Here is a 17,444-nt window from a genome sequence, read left to right on the forward strand (position 1 = left end):
AACAGTACTCCCTTGAGTGGTTAGTGAAATCTTGTCCTGTTAATGTTTGTAGAACTATGGGGCTCCTATGACTTCTTTATGCAATAGCACAGAAGTCAACCCTTCCTGCAAATGGATATAATTGCAAATTTCAATGCAGCTATTTTTCTATATTTTGATTTATACAACCCCCCTCCTGAAGATTTCCTTGAATATAAATGCACTCACTTTTGCAGCTGGTGCTGCTGCTAGCCTTTCCTGGATCTGTGCTGTGCTGAGTTGGCCCTTCAGAAGTGGCTGTTCCTGACATTGAATGGGAGAAGAGAAGACTGACTATAAAATTGAAAGAAATCTACCACACACAGGTAGGGAGAATCTACTTTCCATGTATGTAAGATACTGTGTGCATATTGTACTGCATAATTATTTTGCAAAAGAACCCTCACAGAAATGATATAAGCAGGTATAATATTGCCATCATCTGGTCACTTTTATAAAATCAGGAAGAGAACTGAAGATAATTCAAAATAATCTCACAACCTATTATATTTCTTGTTGTGGTTTTTGATAAAGCATAAAAAGTATTTACCAGCCATCTTTCATATTCCTCAATAGCCCTTTTATCCTTTTCTTCCCTCTCAGCCTGCTGAATTCCTTCGTTTTTCTTCTCATGGATTTTTTCTACGTTCTTTTGTTTAATAAATTCTTCCTTTTTCTCCTTCCTAAACATTAAGGGAGAAGAATAAAAGATATTCCTGAACAGATGAAAAGCTGATTAGTCAGATATCATTAGTAATGTCAGTGTGGATATTTTTATACTTACTGATAACATAATACATGGATAAGTTACAAGCAAATAAAGTTTCTAAAATCTTTAGAGACATACAGGATGCATCTACACGATATGCTTACAGCAGAGTTGCCTAATCAGCTCTGCAATAAAGCATCACCATCTACATGAGTGGTGCTATTAGGCTGGAGTAAACAAATTAACTCTGCCACAGGATAGTACTGCCCAACACAAGTACTGATCTGCGTTGGAGTTATTTATTCTACCACAATGTACGTGTAGAAAGTGACTGGGGCTGTGAGGGTGCTACAGTACAGGACTGCCTGTTGGCTAGACCCACAATGTCACACCCTTGTGCCCCAGCCACCCCTCCACAGCACACTGAACCAAAAGTAGAGCAGCTCCAAGCTGGCAGGATGACCACGCCCCCACCGGCTGCCCCAGCTCAACATACTGTGGTCCCGGGTGCACATGTAAACATTGTGCCCAGAAGCAACACACTCCAGCATGAACTGTGCCAGAGTTTATTGAGTCACATTAATATTATGTGTAGATGTGCCCACATAGACCCTGCACCATCAAGATATGCATCTCCGTAACTGCATTGCCTTTTATATTACTGTGGCTTGGTCTTTCCTTTTTATTCCTGCCATCCTTTACACAAAGTGAAATATTTATAGGTGTATGCTCTGCAGGGGATCAACCTTGATGCTTACGTAAAGTACTCGGTACACCACCTGTTCTCATAAAAGTAACAATGGATTTATTAAGCAGCTACATTTCATATACTGCTGTATATGCCTTGTTTGCCTATGTTAAAACCTAAAGTGTGAAATGTTTCCATATTTCCTCCTAGCTTGCTAACAAAGTGTGGGATTAGTAAGACAAGATAACAAGATAATATGGAACAGTCTTACTTCTGAGCTGCAGTGTTTGTTCCTTCCAAGTCATTACCTTCTCACAAAGAGACTGTTCAAGCTACTAAACTGAAGGCAGCTGTGTGGTATGCTTTTGGAGGTGACCAAATGAGACAAAAGTAGGGCTACATGATGCAATGCATGAAAAGCCTGATCCTGTGATGCCCTGAACACTATTCCTTCTTATTCATCACAATGAAAATAGAGGAGCCTTCTCAGGCCCTCAGAGAAGAGTTAATCAAGTATTGTCAACTACTTCCTGAAAAGTGGAAGAGTTAAACGCAACTAAACTCTATGTGGTGATACCATTTTTCAACTGCAGACACACTCTCTCTCTTCTTTTCTGCAATAACTTCTTCTTCTTTCTTCTTCCTGATTTGTTCAGCTTGTTTTTCTTTTCTGCTTCGCTCTCTCAGATATTCTGCTTTCTTTTCTTTCCATTTTTCAAATGCCTGAAACAAAGTCCATATCCATTAGTAAAGTTGTATGGCATCTTTGTGTCACCCCTTTGATAATTCTAGATGTTTTTATAGTCCTACACATCCATTTTTAAATTGTTCGCTTATAATGTTGCCTATTCGTAGCTCAGGAGATGAAACTGCTTTATAGAGAAGAAAGGATTTACTACTCCCAGATCAAGTCTCTCTGCTGTCAATGTTAGTAGCCTGATAATTACTTTTTCGATGTAGAACATAAAGTATTTTATGTTCAAAAATCTAAATCTCAATAAACAACCAGATATGAACATACAGGCATACCTCGTTTTATTGCGTTTCACTTTATTGCGCTTCGCAGATATTGCGTTTTTTACAAATTGAAGGTTTGTGGCAACCCTGCGTCGAGCAAGTCTATCGGTGCCATTTTTCCAACAGCATTTGCTCACTTCACATTTTTTAGCAATAAAGTATTTTTTAATTAAGGTATGTACATTGTTTTTTTAGACATAATGCTATTGCACACTTAATAGAATACAGTATAGTGTAAACATAACTTTTATATGCACTGGGAAACCAAACAATTCGTGTGACTTGCTTTATTGTGATATTCGCTTTATTGCAGTGGTCTGGAACCGAACCCACAATATCTCCAAGGTATGCCTGTATTCTAAGAATAGGGAGATTTATTGTCCAGATTTATCAATCTAGTTCAGGCTTGTCTGCTGTTGCGATTCATGAAACTATTACTAAGATCTGCTGGACTGTATCTGAAAGATACATTTCACCTTACCTTTTGAGCTTCTTCTTTTTTCTCCTCATTCTGTTCTGCTGCTCTTCTTTTCTTCAGCTCCTCAAGCTTCTTTTTTTCAGCTAGTTTCTTTGCTTCCTTTTTTTTCATTGCCTTCCAGGCTTCAAATGATGCAATTGCTTCCTCTTTCTTAGCAGCTTCTTTCTAGATAGGAAATGTTTTATACATTAAAAACTTTGCATATTGTAAACTCATTCTCAAAAGTTAGCATTAGACAAATATATAATGGAAAGCAAAATGATAAGCAAAGAACATTTTAAATTAAATGGTTCAACTGTGATGTGAACTACTGTTCAACCACAACCAATTTGTATGACCTAAAACCATGGACCTGACTGCATTTTACAGAACTTGCTGCTTTAAAATTTACTTTGCTCTACCTATGAAATCCATATAAGAAGAACAACTAGGGAGAGAGAATAGATAATTAAAGAAAAGAAATCTATTAATGGTGTAAATGTTACTGTATACAGGTACCTACAAAGCCACCAAGAAGGGCAAATACCTCTTCAGAACTGTGACAGTATTACATTTTATAGATGGAAAAGAAAATATCTGATAACCATCATACTAAAACTAAGGTGACTGACCTAGATTGCCAGTAGCAGTTAAGAAGCACATTAGTCAAAAATAAGAGAGGCGTGCTGGCGTGGCTCAATTTACCTGGCACGTGGAAGATATAAATATGCAAGGAAGCACTACTCACCCTCCTCTTCCCAGCTATGCCCCTTACACAGCTGTAGATCTACTACATCTGCCTTCTGCTGGCAAAGTGGTATAAGAAGGCCAGAGCATAAGGAACAATCTTACTTCAAGTCAAGAACAGCTGGGTTTTGTTTCTGGGTTTCCTTTCCTAATACAGCAGTACAGATCTAGATGACTGCTTCAGTGGCAGCTTGCTGAGCTTCCCTTTAGTCATGTATTCAAACAAACCTTTTCGATTTTGCTCCTTAAGTCTTCGGTTTTGTTCCTTTTAATTCTCTGTAGTTCCAGTAGAAAGACTCTTTTCTTCTCCAACCAATCCTATAAAGGAAAGGAAGAAAATGGGAAATGAAGAATTTTAAACTGCAACTAGAGATTTTGTACTATGTTAACTAAATATAGACTAAATATAATAACAAACTATATGTCGCGGGGCACTCCTGCGCCCCGCTCCTAAGGAGAGACCAGGAAGAGGAGAGGCCTGAAGCAACACAGATGGGGGTTGCTAGGGCAACCAGGCAGGTCATGTGGCCCAGAGAGGGGCAGGGCCAGGCCCTTATAAACAGCTAGGCCAAAGCCTAGGGAGCAGTTCCCTTCTGGCTGCCGCAGAAGCAGGAGCTCTGTGGCTGAGCTGAGCGGCCAGAGTCGGGGGTTGCAGCCTTACCCCTAACAGGCTGCAATGATGCAGGGAACAAGATCGCCCTGATGAGAGGTAGGACGGTGCGTTGGCTTTACGAGCAGGTAGGCTCTTGGTTGATTTTGTTACAGCCGTTTGGGCTTGGCTTTAAGTTACAGTTTACACCGGAGGACCGGGTGAGGCTGTAGGGGAGCGAGGAGGCCTCAGCGGGGCTCCCCAGCAGTTTGGGGGCTCCGGGTGCCCAGTAGGGGCACAGTGCCAGGGGGCCAGGCACGGCTACGGCCACCTGAGCCCAAGCGCGGGAGGCGCGCAGCGCAGAGAGCGCGATACAGGCCCCAGAGAGAGGGCGAGGCCCAGAGAGAGGGCGAGGCCCGGAGAGGGCGGAGCGCCGAGAGCGCGGTACAGGCCCCAGAGAGAGGGCGAGGCCCAGAGAGAGGGCGGAGCGCCGAGAGCGCGATACAGGCCCCGGAGAGGGCGAGGCCCAGAGAGAGGGCGGAGCGCCGAGAGCGCGATACAGGCCCCGGAGAGGGCGAGGCCCCAGAGAGGGGGTAGCGCCAAGAGAGCGTGATACAGGCCCCAGAGAGAGGGCGAGGCCCAGAAAGAGGGCGAGGCCCGGAGAGGGCGGAGCGCCGAGAGCGCGATACAGGCCCCAGAGAGAGGGCGAGGCCCGGAGAGGGCGGAGCGCCGAGAGCGCGATACAGGCCCCAGAGAGAGGGCGAGGCCCGGAGAGGGCGGAGCGCCGAGAGCGCGATACAGGCCCCAGAGAGAGGGCGAGGCCCGGAGAGGGCGGAGCGCCGAGAGCGCGATACAGGCCCCAGAGAGAGGGCGAGGCCCGGAGAGGGCGGAGCGCCGAGAGCGCGATACAGGCCCCGGAGAGGGCGGAGCGCCGAGAGCGCGATACAGGCCCCGGAGAGGGCGGAGCGCCGAGAGCGCGATACAGGCCCCGGAGAGGGCGCGGCGCGAGGAGCGCGATACAGGCCCCAGAGAGGGCAAGGCCCGGAGAGGGCGCAGTGCGGTGAGCACGGTGCACTTTGCCCAGTGGGGCAAAAGACCCCAAGAAAGGGTCAAGGGGGCCAGGCACGGCTACGGCCACCTGAGCCCCAAGTGCGGAGAGCGCGGTACAGGCCCCGGAGAGGGCAAGGCCCCGGAGAGGGCGCGGCGCGGTGAGCGGGATACAGGCCCCAGAGAGAGGGCGAGGCCCGGAGAGGGCGCAGAACAGGAAGGGGACCAGACAACGTCCCCCGGGACAGCTGCGAGGCTTGGGGCGTGCTAAGGGGGAGGCTTGGAGGCACGCATTTGCCCATAAGGCTGGGGGAGAGGACCCCACTTTGGAGCGGTAGTGATACCATTGCGGCGCCATTAGGTGCGAGTAGGCAGCCTCCCATACTGAACCAATAAGATCTAAGACGTGGCGGGCGAGTAGAGGGTGTCAGACCACCCTAATTGGCACGGCGAGGGGGCGCTCGCGAGCTCACGGCCGCTCGCGGGGCCATCCGTGACACTATATATAACTAAACATAATAATTAAATATAATAATGTTACAACATTTGATGTTAAAAAAACCAAAACCTATAGACATGGGTGGATCTAGGATTTTGAAAATGAGTGCAGATTGTGTGATATATTATCACAACACATGACACATTTCTTTCCAGTTAAAAGAAACTAGAATCTTTACTAATATGCTGAGGGCTATATTATTCAGTTTAAGGTCAAAGCGAAAACAAATGCAACTTTTTGGAAAGTTCATTAATTTGCTTTATCACATATTGTGTAGGAAAAAAAACAAATTAGGCAAGAATAATCAAAATATGTTGTTCCATTAGTCCTGCAATTAGTAGACTAAAATGTATATCTCTTTTTCATAACAAAATCTAACCCTCCTGAGCCTCTTGATGCTGTATCCTATTCTTCACTAAAAGTTATCTCCACACCTTAGTTGACATTCACCTGAGTTAAGATTTCCACACTTGAGTTAATGTTTTTAGGCAGAGTTAAAAACAGTTGGCAGAGCTGTGAAATAGGAACTAGATTATCAGGAACAGGTAACAAACAGCAGAATTGCAGAAGAAAACGTTGCTTTATTAGTGGAACATCAAGTCCATTAAAAAGGAGAGAGGGTTGTTAACACCTGTGGAACAAAGTGTTTAGAAGGGATCAGGTAGATTATAATGAGCCATGAAGTCATTTGACTCCCTTATTATTGCCTGAATAGAAATGCTGCTGCCACTGTCAGGCAATTGGTCTTAAACTTTGGGTGGATGAAGAATCAAAAGGGAGATTCAACTGCACCGTGGCATCTCCTCTGAATCCAGCCCTAACCACAGACAATGCCGTGAGTATTTCTGTTTTTATATACAAGAATCATCAGTTTTGTTTTATGCTGTAAGTAATAATTATATTTGGAAGATATAATTACTTAAGTCGCATTACTATGAAAAATAAGCAGCACATGAAACATCCTTATCAATTGTGTGGGTGTTTAAAGAGAGAGGGAAAAAAGAACTAGGTTATTTTAATGAAGATGAATGCAATATTGCAAAAAGTGTTCAAGAAAAGGAGAAGGGAGAAGTAGTAGCAACAATACAAGTGAAACAAAATTCCACAGTTCTACCATCCAAGAAATTTTCAGTAAGTCTTCAGGAGAATGGCAACTGGGAGTAAAAAAAGAAGAAAGACTATCATATGCATAAAACTCATTTATCAGCTCCTAAGCCCTTCTATAAAAATATTTTTAAAAGAATAGTATTGTAAGTGTATCATGGCATGGTGTTTTTAAAGGCTTGAACAAATTATTCTAGTCATGTGGGATTTAGGGAAAAATCTAGACATAATTAAAAAATATCTGCAATTAAGCTCATTGAATAAACCCAATGACATCAGGAGAATTACAGACATTAATACAGTTATACAAGTAGGCAAGTGCTTGCATGATCAGCCAAATTTTGTAGAACTTAATCAAGTTGCACTTGTGTTCCACCAAAAAGCTAAAAAATCTTAAACTGAGACCATTTATTGAGCTTCAGAAAATGGCTATGAATGGCAATGTACAAAGTATTTGAGATTACAGAGCATTTAGAGCAAATACAAACACCACAAATGTGTACAGGTATGTATACCTATTTTGTTAAGCAGATATGATTGTTGTCATGTGGAAACATCTTCTGATCAATATTTGGGACCACAATTGAAACTTATGCTAATATTAGCTACACAGAATGATAAAATCCACAAGGATTATGCTGCTACAGATACAATAATATTAGGTCTGATATCAAACTTTCCTTTTTTTTACTTTTCTCATGTGCCATTGAGAATATATAAGCAAAAGGAATTGTAGCTATATAGTAATTATTTTTTAAGTACCAAATGCAATAAAGTAAATTGGTTATTGTGTTGTGACAAAACATTTTCAAACATTAAATTATGCATTAGTGTGTTTATTTCTAGTCCATATCAAACCTTATTGGTTCAGACTTTCTAGTGAAGGATGGCTAATGGAACCAAAGGATCGTTAAATCTAAAATAACCAATATATGTAACATACATATAGATCTTGATTTAAAAACATAAGAGGGATTTATACTGATTGAGAAGAACCCTTTTTGCAGGGGATTTACTAAAGTTTACCTGATAAACAGCTGCCCGTAAGTGATCTGCTTTGTCAAGCTCAGCACTATATTTCTGTAAATGTTTATTGTCCAAGACCTTTAATGTGCCCAAATATTGAGATGATGTAGTTGTAGACGGAGGAACGGCTTTCCCGGCTTTTTTCAAATAGGTAGATGTCAGAGACCTATAAAACCAGCATTTCACAAATATATTAAAATAAGCTTTCCAGTAGTTCCACCATATGCAAAGTTCCATCCCTTCTCACTAAGGTAATATCACAACATTGATTACAATTTTGTTTTCAAACACTTTTAAATATTCAGAGGGTAAGGGAGAATCTATTCCACATTTGTTCTTTTCTGTGGAATTTGTCGTAGCTGAAACAAGCCAGTACAGAACGTGAACTCCAGAAGCATAATCATTTTAATTAAATGAAGTGAAGCAAGCTTTATATCCTTTAATCCAGCAACCACAAGAAATCTGTGGGCTAGATTCACTTGTCACTCCAGTGGTAGATTCCAATAAAAAGCCCCTGTGATATCTGATCTGCTTGGAAAGATGCATCTGTCTCCAACATCCAAGACGTTTCCATTGAATGCAAATTCCTGCAAAAACCCCAGTGGCCTGGGGTGAGAAAGATGCAAGTAACCAGTATGTTGTGTGGTTACCTTAAAGTTCTGAAATGGTACCCTATAGAGTAAGATTGTAAACTCTGACATGGAAGCATCTTTTTCTTACCTTCCTGATGAAGAAGGCTTCACTTTTTGTGGAACTGCTTGTTTTTCTTCACCGTCTTTCTAACAAATGCAAAAGAAAAAAAATATTGTATGGCCTGTAAAACAACAAAACTAGCGCTACAGTATACAGCATGAGAGTTCTGTAATACAGACTTCAGAAAGCAGCAGGATGCAAAAATATAAATGCAAAAAAGTGAACAAAACATTTTCTTTTATTGTTGGGAATTTTTATAATCAGCCCAATGAAGCCAAGATGTACACACTGAGCAAATTCTCATAAATAAGAATGAGAATAAGGTACATCTGTTACTGTACTCCTGTGTAACAGTTTAACAAAAGGTCTAAATTAAAAGAGGGCACTGGATCCACAGCCTCAAATCATCAAAATCTCTGTTTTTAGAACTTCTGTTATAAGTACATTCTAGAATGGTAATGCCATCAGACAGCCTAAAAGTTCCACTGTTCCCATGGATAGATGTCTTCACATTTCTGTTTGGCCTTAATGATTATGTACAACTACATATTTTCTTTTAGCCTGTACTATGGCATAAAAAACCTATTACATACCATATATTATTCAAATCATTGTAGGAAAGAGCACTTCAAACAAACTGGGTTCTAACTTCTGCTAGTATAAACTGTTCAAGCTAAATTAATTCATACTCTAGGGATCTGACCCAGTAAATTTTAAATTGCAGAAGCAGAACTCCTCATGTTGGCACAGCCAAACTTTGTTATCTTTACCTACTTTTAATATTTATACAGTGAGAGTTCCCTCCTTCCTCTTCCTAATAATTGTTAATAAAGAACTGATTTAATCAAACTGTGGAAGAGATTACTGGTCTATCAAACAGTAAAAAAGCTGTGCACATGCAAGATGGAAGCAGTAAGTTTCATACAGAACTGTTCGTACACACTTCTAGGATTTATTTAGTATTATGAAAAAAAATACATGTAAAGATACCATGATAGAGTCCTTTGAAGTACTCGCTGCAACCATGCATTCAGGTTTATCATTCAGTGATACCTCCTTTATGCCATCGGTAATCATTTGCTCTTCTAGGGTTTGCAAATTTTCTTCAGGAGAGTCATCATTTGATTTGTGTAATTTTTTAGTTTTTTCATACACTGTAGTCATCATTAGTTCGATCACAGAGGGGGATTTTCTCCCATTATCTTCTAATGCCAAATCATTGCACTTGTCTTCTGTCTCAACATGGTCTAAAAGAGTGTATGAAAAGAAACCAAAATAAGGTTGGATGTTGCTGACATGCAAATTTTAAAACAAAATTTCTACCATATTTAAAAATCAGATTACAAATAATAACCTTGTAACAACTGTATTCTTTATTTTATGACAACCAGTAGCATGTTAGAGAAAGAATTTTGCAGGGCCGTTCTAAGTCATCTGATCAAATCCAGAAGCGGTTTTAATGTAGAAACTAAGAGCAAGAAATATACAGATCATAAGAAAAACTGTGCCAGTATCTGTTGAGACATTAACACTTTGAATGACAGAGCTAACAGGATGAAGTTCCATGTGGACAAATGCAAGGTGCTATATATACATCTGGAGAAATAATCAAAAACCCAAATATAAAATGGGTAACACCTAACAGGATGGCAACACTATGGAGAAGGATCTCTGAGTCGTGGTAGATCAGACTCAATATGAGTCTACAGTGTAATGCAGTCACACAAAAGGAAAATGTGGTTTTGTGAGCATTAACAGAAGCATTAGGTGCAAGACATTGGAGGTGATAGTACCTCTCTACTCGGCACTGATTTGGCCTCATCTAAAGTATTTTGTGCAGTTCCAGGCTCCATATTTTAAAAAGTCAGAGATGGTGCAGAAGTGGAAAATCAAGACCATCAAGTGCTTGGAAAGCCAGTCACATGAGGAGAGGCTGAAGGAGCCAGGCATGTTCAACTCGCAGAAAAGGCGCCTAAGAGGAGACATGATAGCAGTCCTCGTATTTTTGAAGGGCTTTCATAAAAGAAAGGAAAAACACCTTTTCTCTCTTGTTACAGAGAGGAGGATGAGGATGAACGGTTTGAAGTTGCAAAGTAAGCTCAGATTGGATATAAGGAAAAAGTTCTTCACTGTTAGAACAGTGAGGTAGTGAAATAGTCTACCTAGGGAAGTTGTGGACTTTCCATCACTGGAGATGTTCAAGAAGAGGTTGGACAACCACTGGTTGGGGGTGACATAGGTGTAGCTATGCTTATGTTCTAACTACGGGTATTTCCCACATTTCTGGGCTTTGGTTACCCCCACCCTCATGTTTTTTGCTACATGTTTCAGGGGGGGTTTAAGCCTCCCTCAGAGGCACTGGGTGTTGGCTAAAGCCAAGGCTGGGGACTTTGACTGGGGTCTGACAATGCTCCTGCTGAGATCAAAGCTGGAAGTTCCTGGCTAGAGGATCTTGTCCCTCTGTTCAGGGTCAGACCAATTACCATGTTTGGGGTCAGGAAGGAATTTCACCCTATGGTCAGGTTGGCAGGGACTGTAGGGTTTTTGCCCTACCTGGAATCACTTTGCGCATATGCTGACAACATTTCATAGAAGCAGGACATTGGTTGCCATGTTTCCCCTGCTTTACCTGTGGCTGCTTAGGGCATTAGGTCTGTGTTGTGTCAGGGTTGACGATAGTCTCACACAGAGTTTAGATTATGGACTGTAGAGGATGGTTTGGACTGGAATGATCCTGCCTCAACCAGGCGGTTGGACTAGTTGACCTCTGGAATTCCCTTCCAGCCCTACTTTTCTCTCATTCCATGATTTGGTTCACAGATATGATTTCCTTTTTGAAATATGAAGCTCTGGCTAAAGAGCTACTGGTATCTATGTGCGTGCGGAAGGGATTAAGATAAAACACTACAATAATGCAGAAATGGACTAATCACCACTTACGAATTACTAAATTTTGAATAGCTAAACAGGATTTCTGTACCTCTAAAAGAGTTTAGTGATAAAAGTCAAGAAAGGCTCTCCTCACTTTCAAATTACACTGCTTTAACCTGTTTTTGTTAAATTCCTGGGCAAACAACAAGAGATTTAATTAAGAGTTCAGTGCAACAAGATAAGTTTCTGCCCCAATTTAGAGCAGAGACTTCAGAGATTGGGAGTATAAAAATATGGAGAAATTTTAAGGTGTGAAAGTTGCCAGAAAACCCAAGGCTCTAAAGAGAATTTTAAGTGTGGACAACTTCTGAATTTCCCATTTGTGATATCAAGATAAAGTTTGCATATCCATGTATTACCTTCCAAGTGAAGTTATCAGAAGCCTTTACAAGTTTTAGCTAAGCTGCATCTACCCATGTTATTGAATCACTGGATATGGTACTGGGCTGTTCTTTGATCTGCCACTGATCAACTGAATGGCTTTGGGTGACTCACTTTTATTTTTGTGCCCCAGTTTGTAACATGGATATCAAATTACTAATCATTTGTTTTTTCTAATAGCTACCTGAGAAAAGTGCTACACAGGCACTGGGTATTATATTTTCTTTGGTAGTTCAGACCATCACGTCTTGCTTGAAAGCCTTCCACTTATTCCTTTACTGAAGATTACAGCATCAAGATCGAATTTCTCAGCTTGTCTTTCAAATCCCTTTACAAGTTTGCCTGACTAGCTCAATACTGTTTATTATGTTATCTTCTTCTCTCTGCTCCACTTGTGAAGTTATCCTTATTATTTTGTCTGTATGACATTCCAGAGTTAACATGTTCTCCACATTCTAATTTCTCCTTTTTTCCTTATTTGCAATGCCCATAAGCACTAACCTGAATGAAACAGGTTTAGCTGTACAACAGTTTACCTCCACACTTACCAGGGAAAGGGCAGCCTGAGAAAAACAGTTATCCTGGTTCAGTGTGATCCATGGTAAACCAATATAAATTTAAAACCAGTGTAACTTTTATCTGTCCACACCATGACATGACACAACAATTACCATTCTGTATGTTACATCTTATTTTTCACCCTTTGAACATCACATCTATATTATAAACACTTTATACTACAGAATGTCTGTAACAGAGTTTATACAGTATGTAATATTGCAGGGCCCCAATCTGGTTGGTGCCTGAAGAAATTATTCAAACACTACTAACAATAGTCTCTTACATTGGGTTTGCCTGTGTTAGATTTAAAGCCTAATTTCCTTGGGCATGAACTACTTTCATGTTTATGTCATGTACAAGGCAGACGCAAAACAGTATTTAGTATCCCCTTTCAGTAATGATGAAAATAGAAGGGTTAAGAATTTAATCAAGTTAACAAAACCAAGGTTAAATACAGGGATCAATGCTTCCATAAAACAAGCCATCTAGTGTACAAAAATGTGGCCAAGAGTTTGTTTAGTTACATAAACAAACTTCCCAAACTGTCTTGCTAAAGATAAATCTTATCTGGTTCTTTTATACCATGTTTACCAGACCATTCAAATCTGTTAATCCTTTTGACACAGGATTAGCATGTACCATCAAAATTATTTCAATGTGTTCGCATACGTCTTAGAAACCACCTCTTCTGAAAACTGACACTAATAATATATAATATATATAATAAAAGTCGCTTATTTCTAAGTTAAGTTTTTACTTGGCTTTATATAAACAAATGTGTGTGTGTGATCTGTGTGTACAACATACACACATACATATATAAACACCTGTATGACCAGTATTTTGATTTCTACCTTTAGGGAGAGATCCTTCTCCACACATCAACAAATTAGAATCTCCAGGTTTCTCATCAGTTGAAGGAAAATTAATACGTAATGATGGTGAAGAGCTTGTTAGCCATGGACCCTTAAAAACAGAAAGGAACAGCCTAAAGTAATGAGAACTAGTCACAACAAATCTAAGTCAGTTAACTGACCTGTAAAAATAAACAATTCTATTCAGTATTTATTTAGAATTCCTTAATGAAAATACGACTCCTGTTTTATGTGCAATGAAGTCAAGAAATTGATTTTAATAACACTGCAAAACTCTCTGTGGGTTAGGATCAAAGTCTGCCATTCACTAATGAAACAAAGAAGAGCAGCGATGATGTCTTGTTCAACCCCTGCCAGAAGAATCCAACTTACCCAGACAGACATATTCCCCAAGGTAAGAAACAGCACCAAAGAGAATAGTTCAGTTTGCTGCTCCTGTTTTGAGTTTTAATACGGTGCTGATGAACAGTATGTCCACTAGCCAGTTCAGGGCTAGACACAGACCACTGTCTTTTCTGGAAATTTTGACAGTGGTGACATACAAGTTAGATGCACTGTCTAGTGTACTGCTCTATCCCAAGGAGGATCTTGTTTCCTAAGTACCTAAGAGTTCCTTATTCATCAAGTACAGCTGGAGATAAAATTTAGACTGTAGTAAGTCAGCCAGGTCAGAGAGTTGTATCCCTTGAGTGGCTCAGCACTAGCATGCTCCCTCAGCCTCTTAAGCTCTGAGCAGCAAATCTCAGTGCTGGGAACTGGCAGGATGTCCCATTTTGGGCATCACTGAACTTTGGTAGAAATCTTACAAGACAGAGAAGTCTCAGGACCCAATAATGGGGTTGGAGCCTACGCTTTTTAGGTTCGCAAGGGATGTGTTGTTCACATGGGCTGAGTGAGTCTCAGGGATTCTTATCTCTTTCGTGTAAGTCCTTCCTAGGTTGAGAGGATCCCTGCTTCTGGCATTATAATAAGAAGGAAGATTCCTAGAGCAGTTTTGGAATAGCAATCTGCTTCCTGGATCAGCAACACTGAGAAGACACAAATTTCTCAGCATTGGAGATGTCACTCCACATTGATCGCCAGTGTTGGAGGGTGTACAATACCATTGAGGATCTCGACCCCAGCATGTGTGGTCAGGAAGGGGGACAAGGGAATCATACAAGAGAAACAGTCAAAGCTTATTCTTTGTCCTCACTTGTTCCTATTTTGAATAACAGACAGATTGAAAAAATGTCAAGAATGTGGTTCTCCCCCAGGCATAACAGGCAATTTGGCTGGCTGTCTGAACCTGAAATTAAAGCCATCACAGAAAAGACATAGTCTGAACTCCAGAGACTAAGCATAATCAGACAAACTCACCAATGAGAATATGCAAGTGGACAATTACTCAAAGGAAAACTATTTCCTTGTATGTTGATAAAGTGATCAGCAATACATTTGAACATTCAGTGTCACAGATTACAGGGCTGTAGTGCACAGAAACTCAGCTTTTTTTCCAATGCAAGATGCAATGTTTTAAAATGTGATTGCAACTCCCCCTGCACCTTTCTTTCTTGTTATGGCAAGCTGTATCACAATCAAATAAAAAGAAGGCTATTTTACAGTCCAGAATAGATGAATAGACAAAATATTTTCACATATGCAAGGGGTACTCCAATAATGTTCTTACCTCAGGACTAGGGCATTCAGAAAGTACTCTTCTCTCAGATGTGATTAGGTCATTCAACCTAGTGAGGGAGGATGGTGCAGAAACTGAAGATAACCTAACAGTAGAAGTTGTTTTATCTTCCGCTCTTGTAGTATCTTTATCTTTCACAGGGCTGCTCCTTCTTAACACACTTCTTGGTTGAGGTGATGGTTTACAATGATCTTCCAGTAGATGAATGCTGATATTCTCAGCTGAAAATGAATATTGCTATTTTAATACTACCCACTAATAAGACATTTGATTTAATATGGTTTATTTTGTTCATTTATATTCAACAAACTTTCTTCAGATAAATTTCTATCTTCTGTAAACAAACAGCAGTAACAGTAGGTCAAATATGCATGATAGACAACATTGGAGTGTACATGCAGTGTTAGATAATGTCTAAGACTGCAATTTGTTGTGGGAAAACTTTCCATTGTCATTCTACTCTATTTCTTTTATAGGTTCTACTGGATTAGTTTTTATAAAATTATGCTAATTCTTCTACATAGGATAGAACAGACCAAATTGGAAATAAATACAGAGGGGCAAGTTGATTTCCTGAGGTATTCTCATGTTTGTATGCAGCTATCTGTTCTTTTTATATTAAAAAAAATATGTGTTCACAAACAAATAAGGTGCACTGCCAAGGAATGGAGTGGAGGAGCCTCAGAACAGCTACTACATTCAGCACGTTTCCTGACAAACATAACTTAAAAGTGGTGCAGAGCTAGTGCCCCTTTCAAACATAATTCAAGCAGCAGTGGAAGGACAGACACTCTATTTGGCAACTGTCACAAGCACCAGATTCCCTTGAAAAAGATACAGCACTGATATTGGGCACTCACCTTGCATACCCTGACGCATCTAAATTTTACCTTCAAACCTATAGATAGCCATGGAATTGCTGGTGCACGTGCATGACAGCATAACAATATAAAATATAAATTAGCACTAAACACAATGTCATTTTATAAATCACATTTTATTAACAGGTCGTGGCCATCCACAGCACTTAAATCTCAGTGCGACTCTTAGTGGCAGTCTAATTCAATTAAAAAGGCTTTCCAAAGTTTTCCTTGATATGAGTGAGTTTGTTCTAAACAATAAGTCATTAAAGATTAAAGATTCTTCAGAGCTGATTCTTCAGTAGACAAAGAGGTTAGGTGTTAAATGGTGGTGTAGCTACTTTTTTGGATTAACAAAAAAATGTCTAAAATTGTATATTTACAACTCCACAGTCATGTTACACACTGCCAAAAGGGTCTAAAGTCTTATATTTCTAGATTCAAATATCTGAAGCTTGGCTGACACCATGAGATGAGGAAAATTACAAAGTGTTTGGTAATGTTTATCATGCCCTGTTTATTTCAAGTCTGTCTTTTCTTATCATTAATCATGACTAAACCAAGGAATTATCTCAAAGTAAAATAACTTGGGAATCTTACAGAAAAAAGCTATAGTAGGATAAAAGCTCAATTTCTTATCATTTTAAGATACTTTATGACACCTTTAATTTTTTTTAACAGAGCTGATTTGCAAAATTTCTAATTTTGCCTTCTATAATAAAAAAAAAAACCCTCAAGATTTTGCAATGGAAAACAAAAGACTGTTTGATATAAAGAAAACCAGGATGAAACTGGCTGCATGTATCTTTAGATAAAGATCACAAAACAAATCTATATTTTCAAAATAAAGTTCACTTTTGACCTGCAAACTGGGGAATGCAGGAAGATTTTTGGGCCACAAATATCCTAAGACTTTTTCTCATTCAGACAGTACTGTGCAACTTCAACACTGCTGTAAGCTACCCAGTATTGTTAATATATCTACCTGCATGTTTCAGGGAGCTGTATAATATTTAAAAGGTGAATTTAAATTAGTTTTTAATATCAGGGATGTTGAAATCAAACCCAATATTGGAAAAAATGAGATCTTTCTTCAACATTATTTTCCTTTTAAAATATGACAATATGCATCTATAAATAGAGGCAATAGTATTCACATGCTTGATTTTTACCTGAAAATGATGCATTTTTTATTCTGTGCTCTCTTGGTTTTGGTACCGGTTTGCTTTCCTCTTCTTTTTGAATAACTGATTCCCTTCTATTCTGCAGCTCAGCCATGGGCAACTCATTCTGATGGTCACCTTCTTTGCCATCATAAGTAATTTCTTCAGTGACTGAAAACTTTTTATCATCTTCTCTGTCATCATCACCCATGTTCTGACTTTGCAAATATACATTTTCATCTTTGTAATCACTCAAATTTTGACTTTCCACAACGATCACTTGTTGAGGTTTCTCTTCATCAGTTGTTGGAAAGAAGCCATCAGCAGTTTCCTTTTTCAAAGGGTTTACTTTCTGTGGGGTCTCCTCATCTGAGAAAGAAACCTCAAAATCAACTGACTTC

The 17,444-nt window shown here is 39.8% G+C and overlaps 1 protein-coding gene across 1 annotated transcript; it reads right to left on the reverse strand.

Annotated features, from left to right (window-relative positions):
* Nucleotides 1-207: 207 nt before the first annotated feature.
* MAP9 (microtubule associated protein 9) lies at nucleotides 208-17,440 on the reverse strand (the record flags this gene model as incomplete). The annotated part of the gene is made up of 11 exons (XM_090030416.1): nucleotides 208-282; nucleotides 569-701; nucleotides 1,993-2,138; nucleotides 2,914-3,075; nucleotides 3,865-3,954; nucleotides 7,902-8,067; nucleotides 8,622-8,680; nucleotides 9,585-9,841; nucleotides 13,322-13,433; nucleotides 15,012-15,241; nucleotides 17,053-17,440. Coding segments are annotated over 11 exons (1,818 nt in total), but the record flags the coding sequence as incomplete, so codon positions are not given.
* Nucleotides 17,441-17,444: the final 4 nt, after the last annotated feature.

Source organism: Crocodylus siamensis, unplaced genomic scaffold, assembly GCF_052110815.1.
Source record: "Crocodylus siamensis isolate JL-2025a unplaced genomic scaffold, ASM5211081v1 HiC_scaffold_277, whole genome shotgun sequence".
In the NCBI taxonomy this organism is placed as follows: domain Eukaryota; kingdom Metazoa; phylum Chordata; order Crocodylia; family Crocodylidae; genus Crocodylus; species Crocodylus siamensis.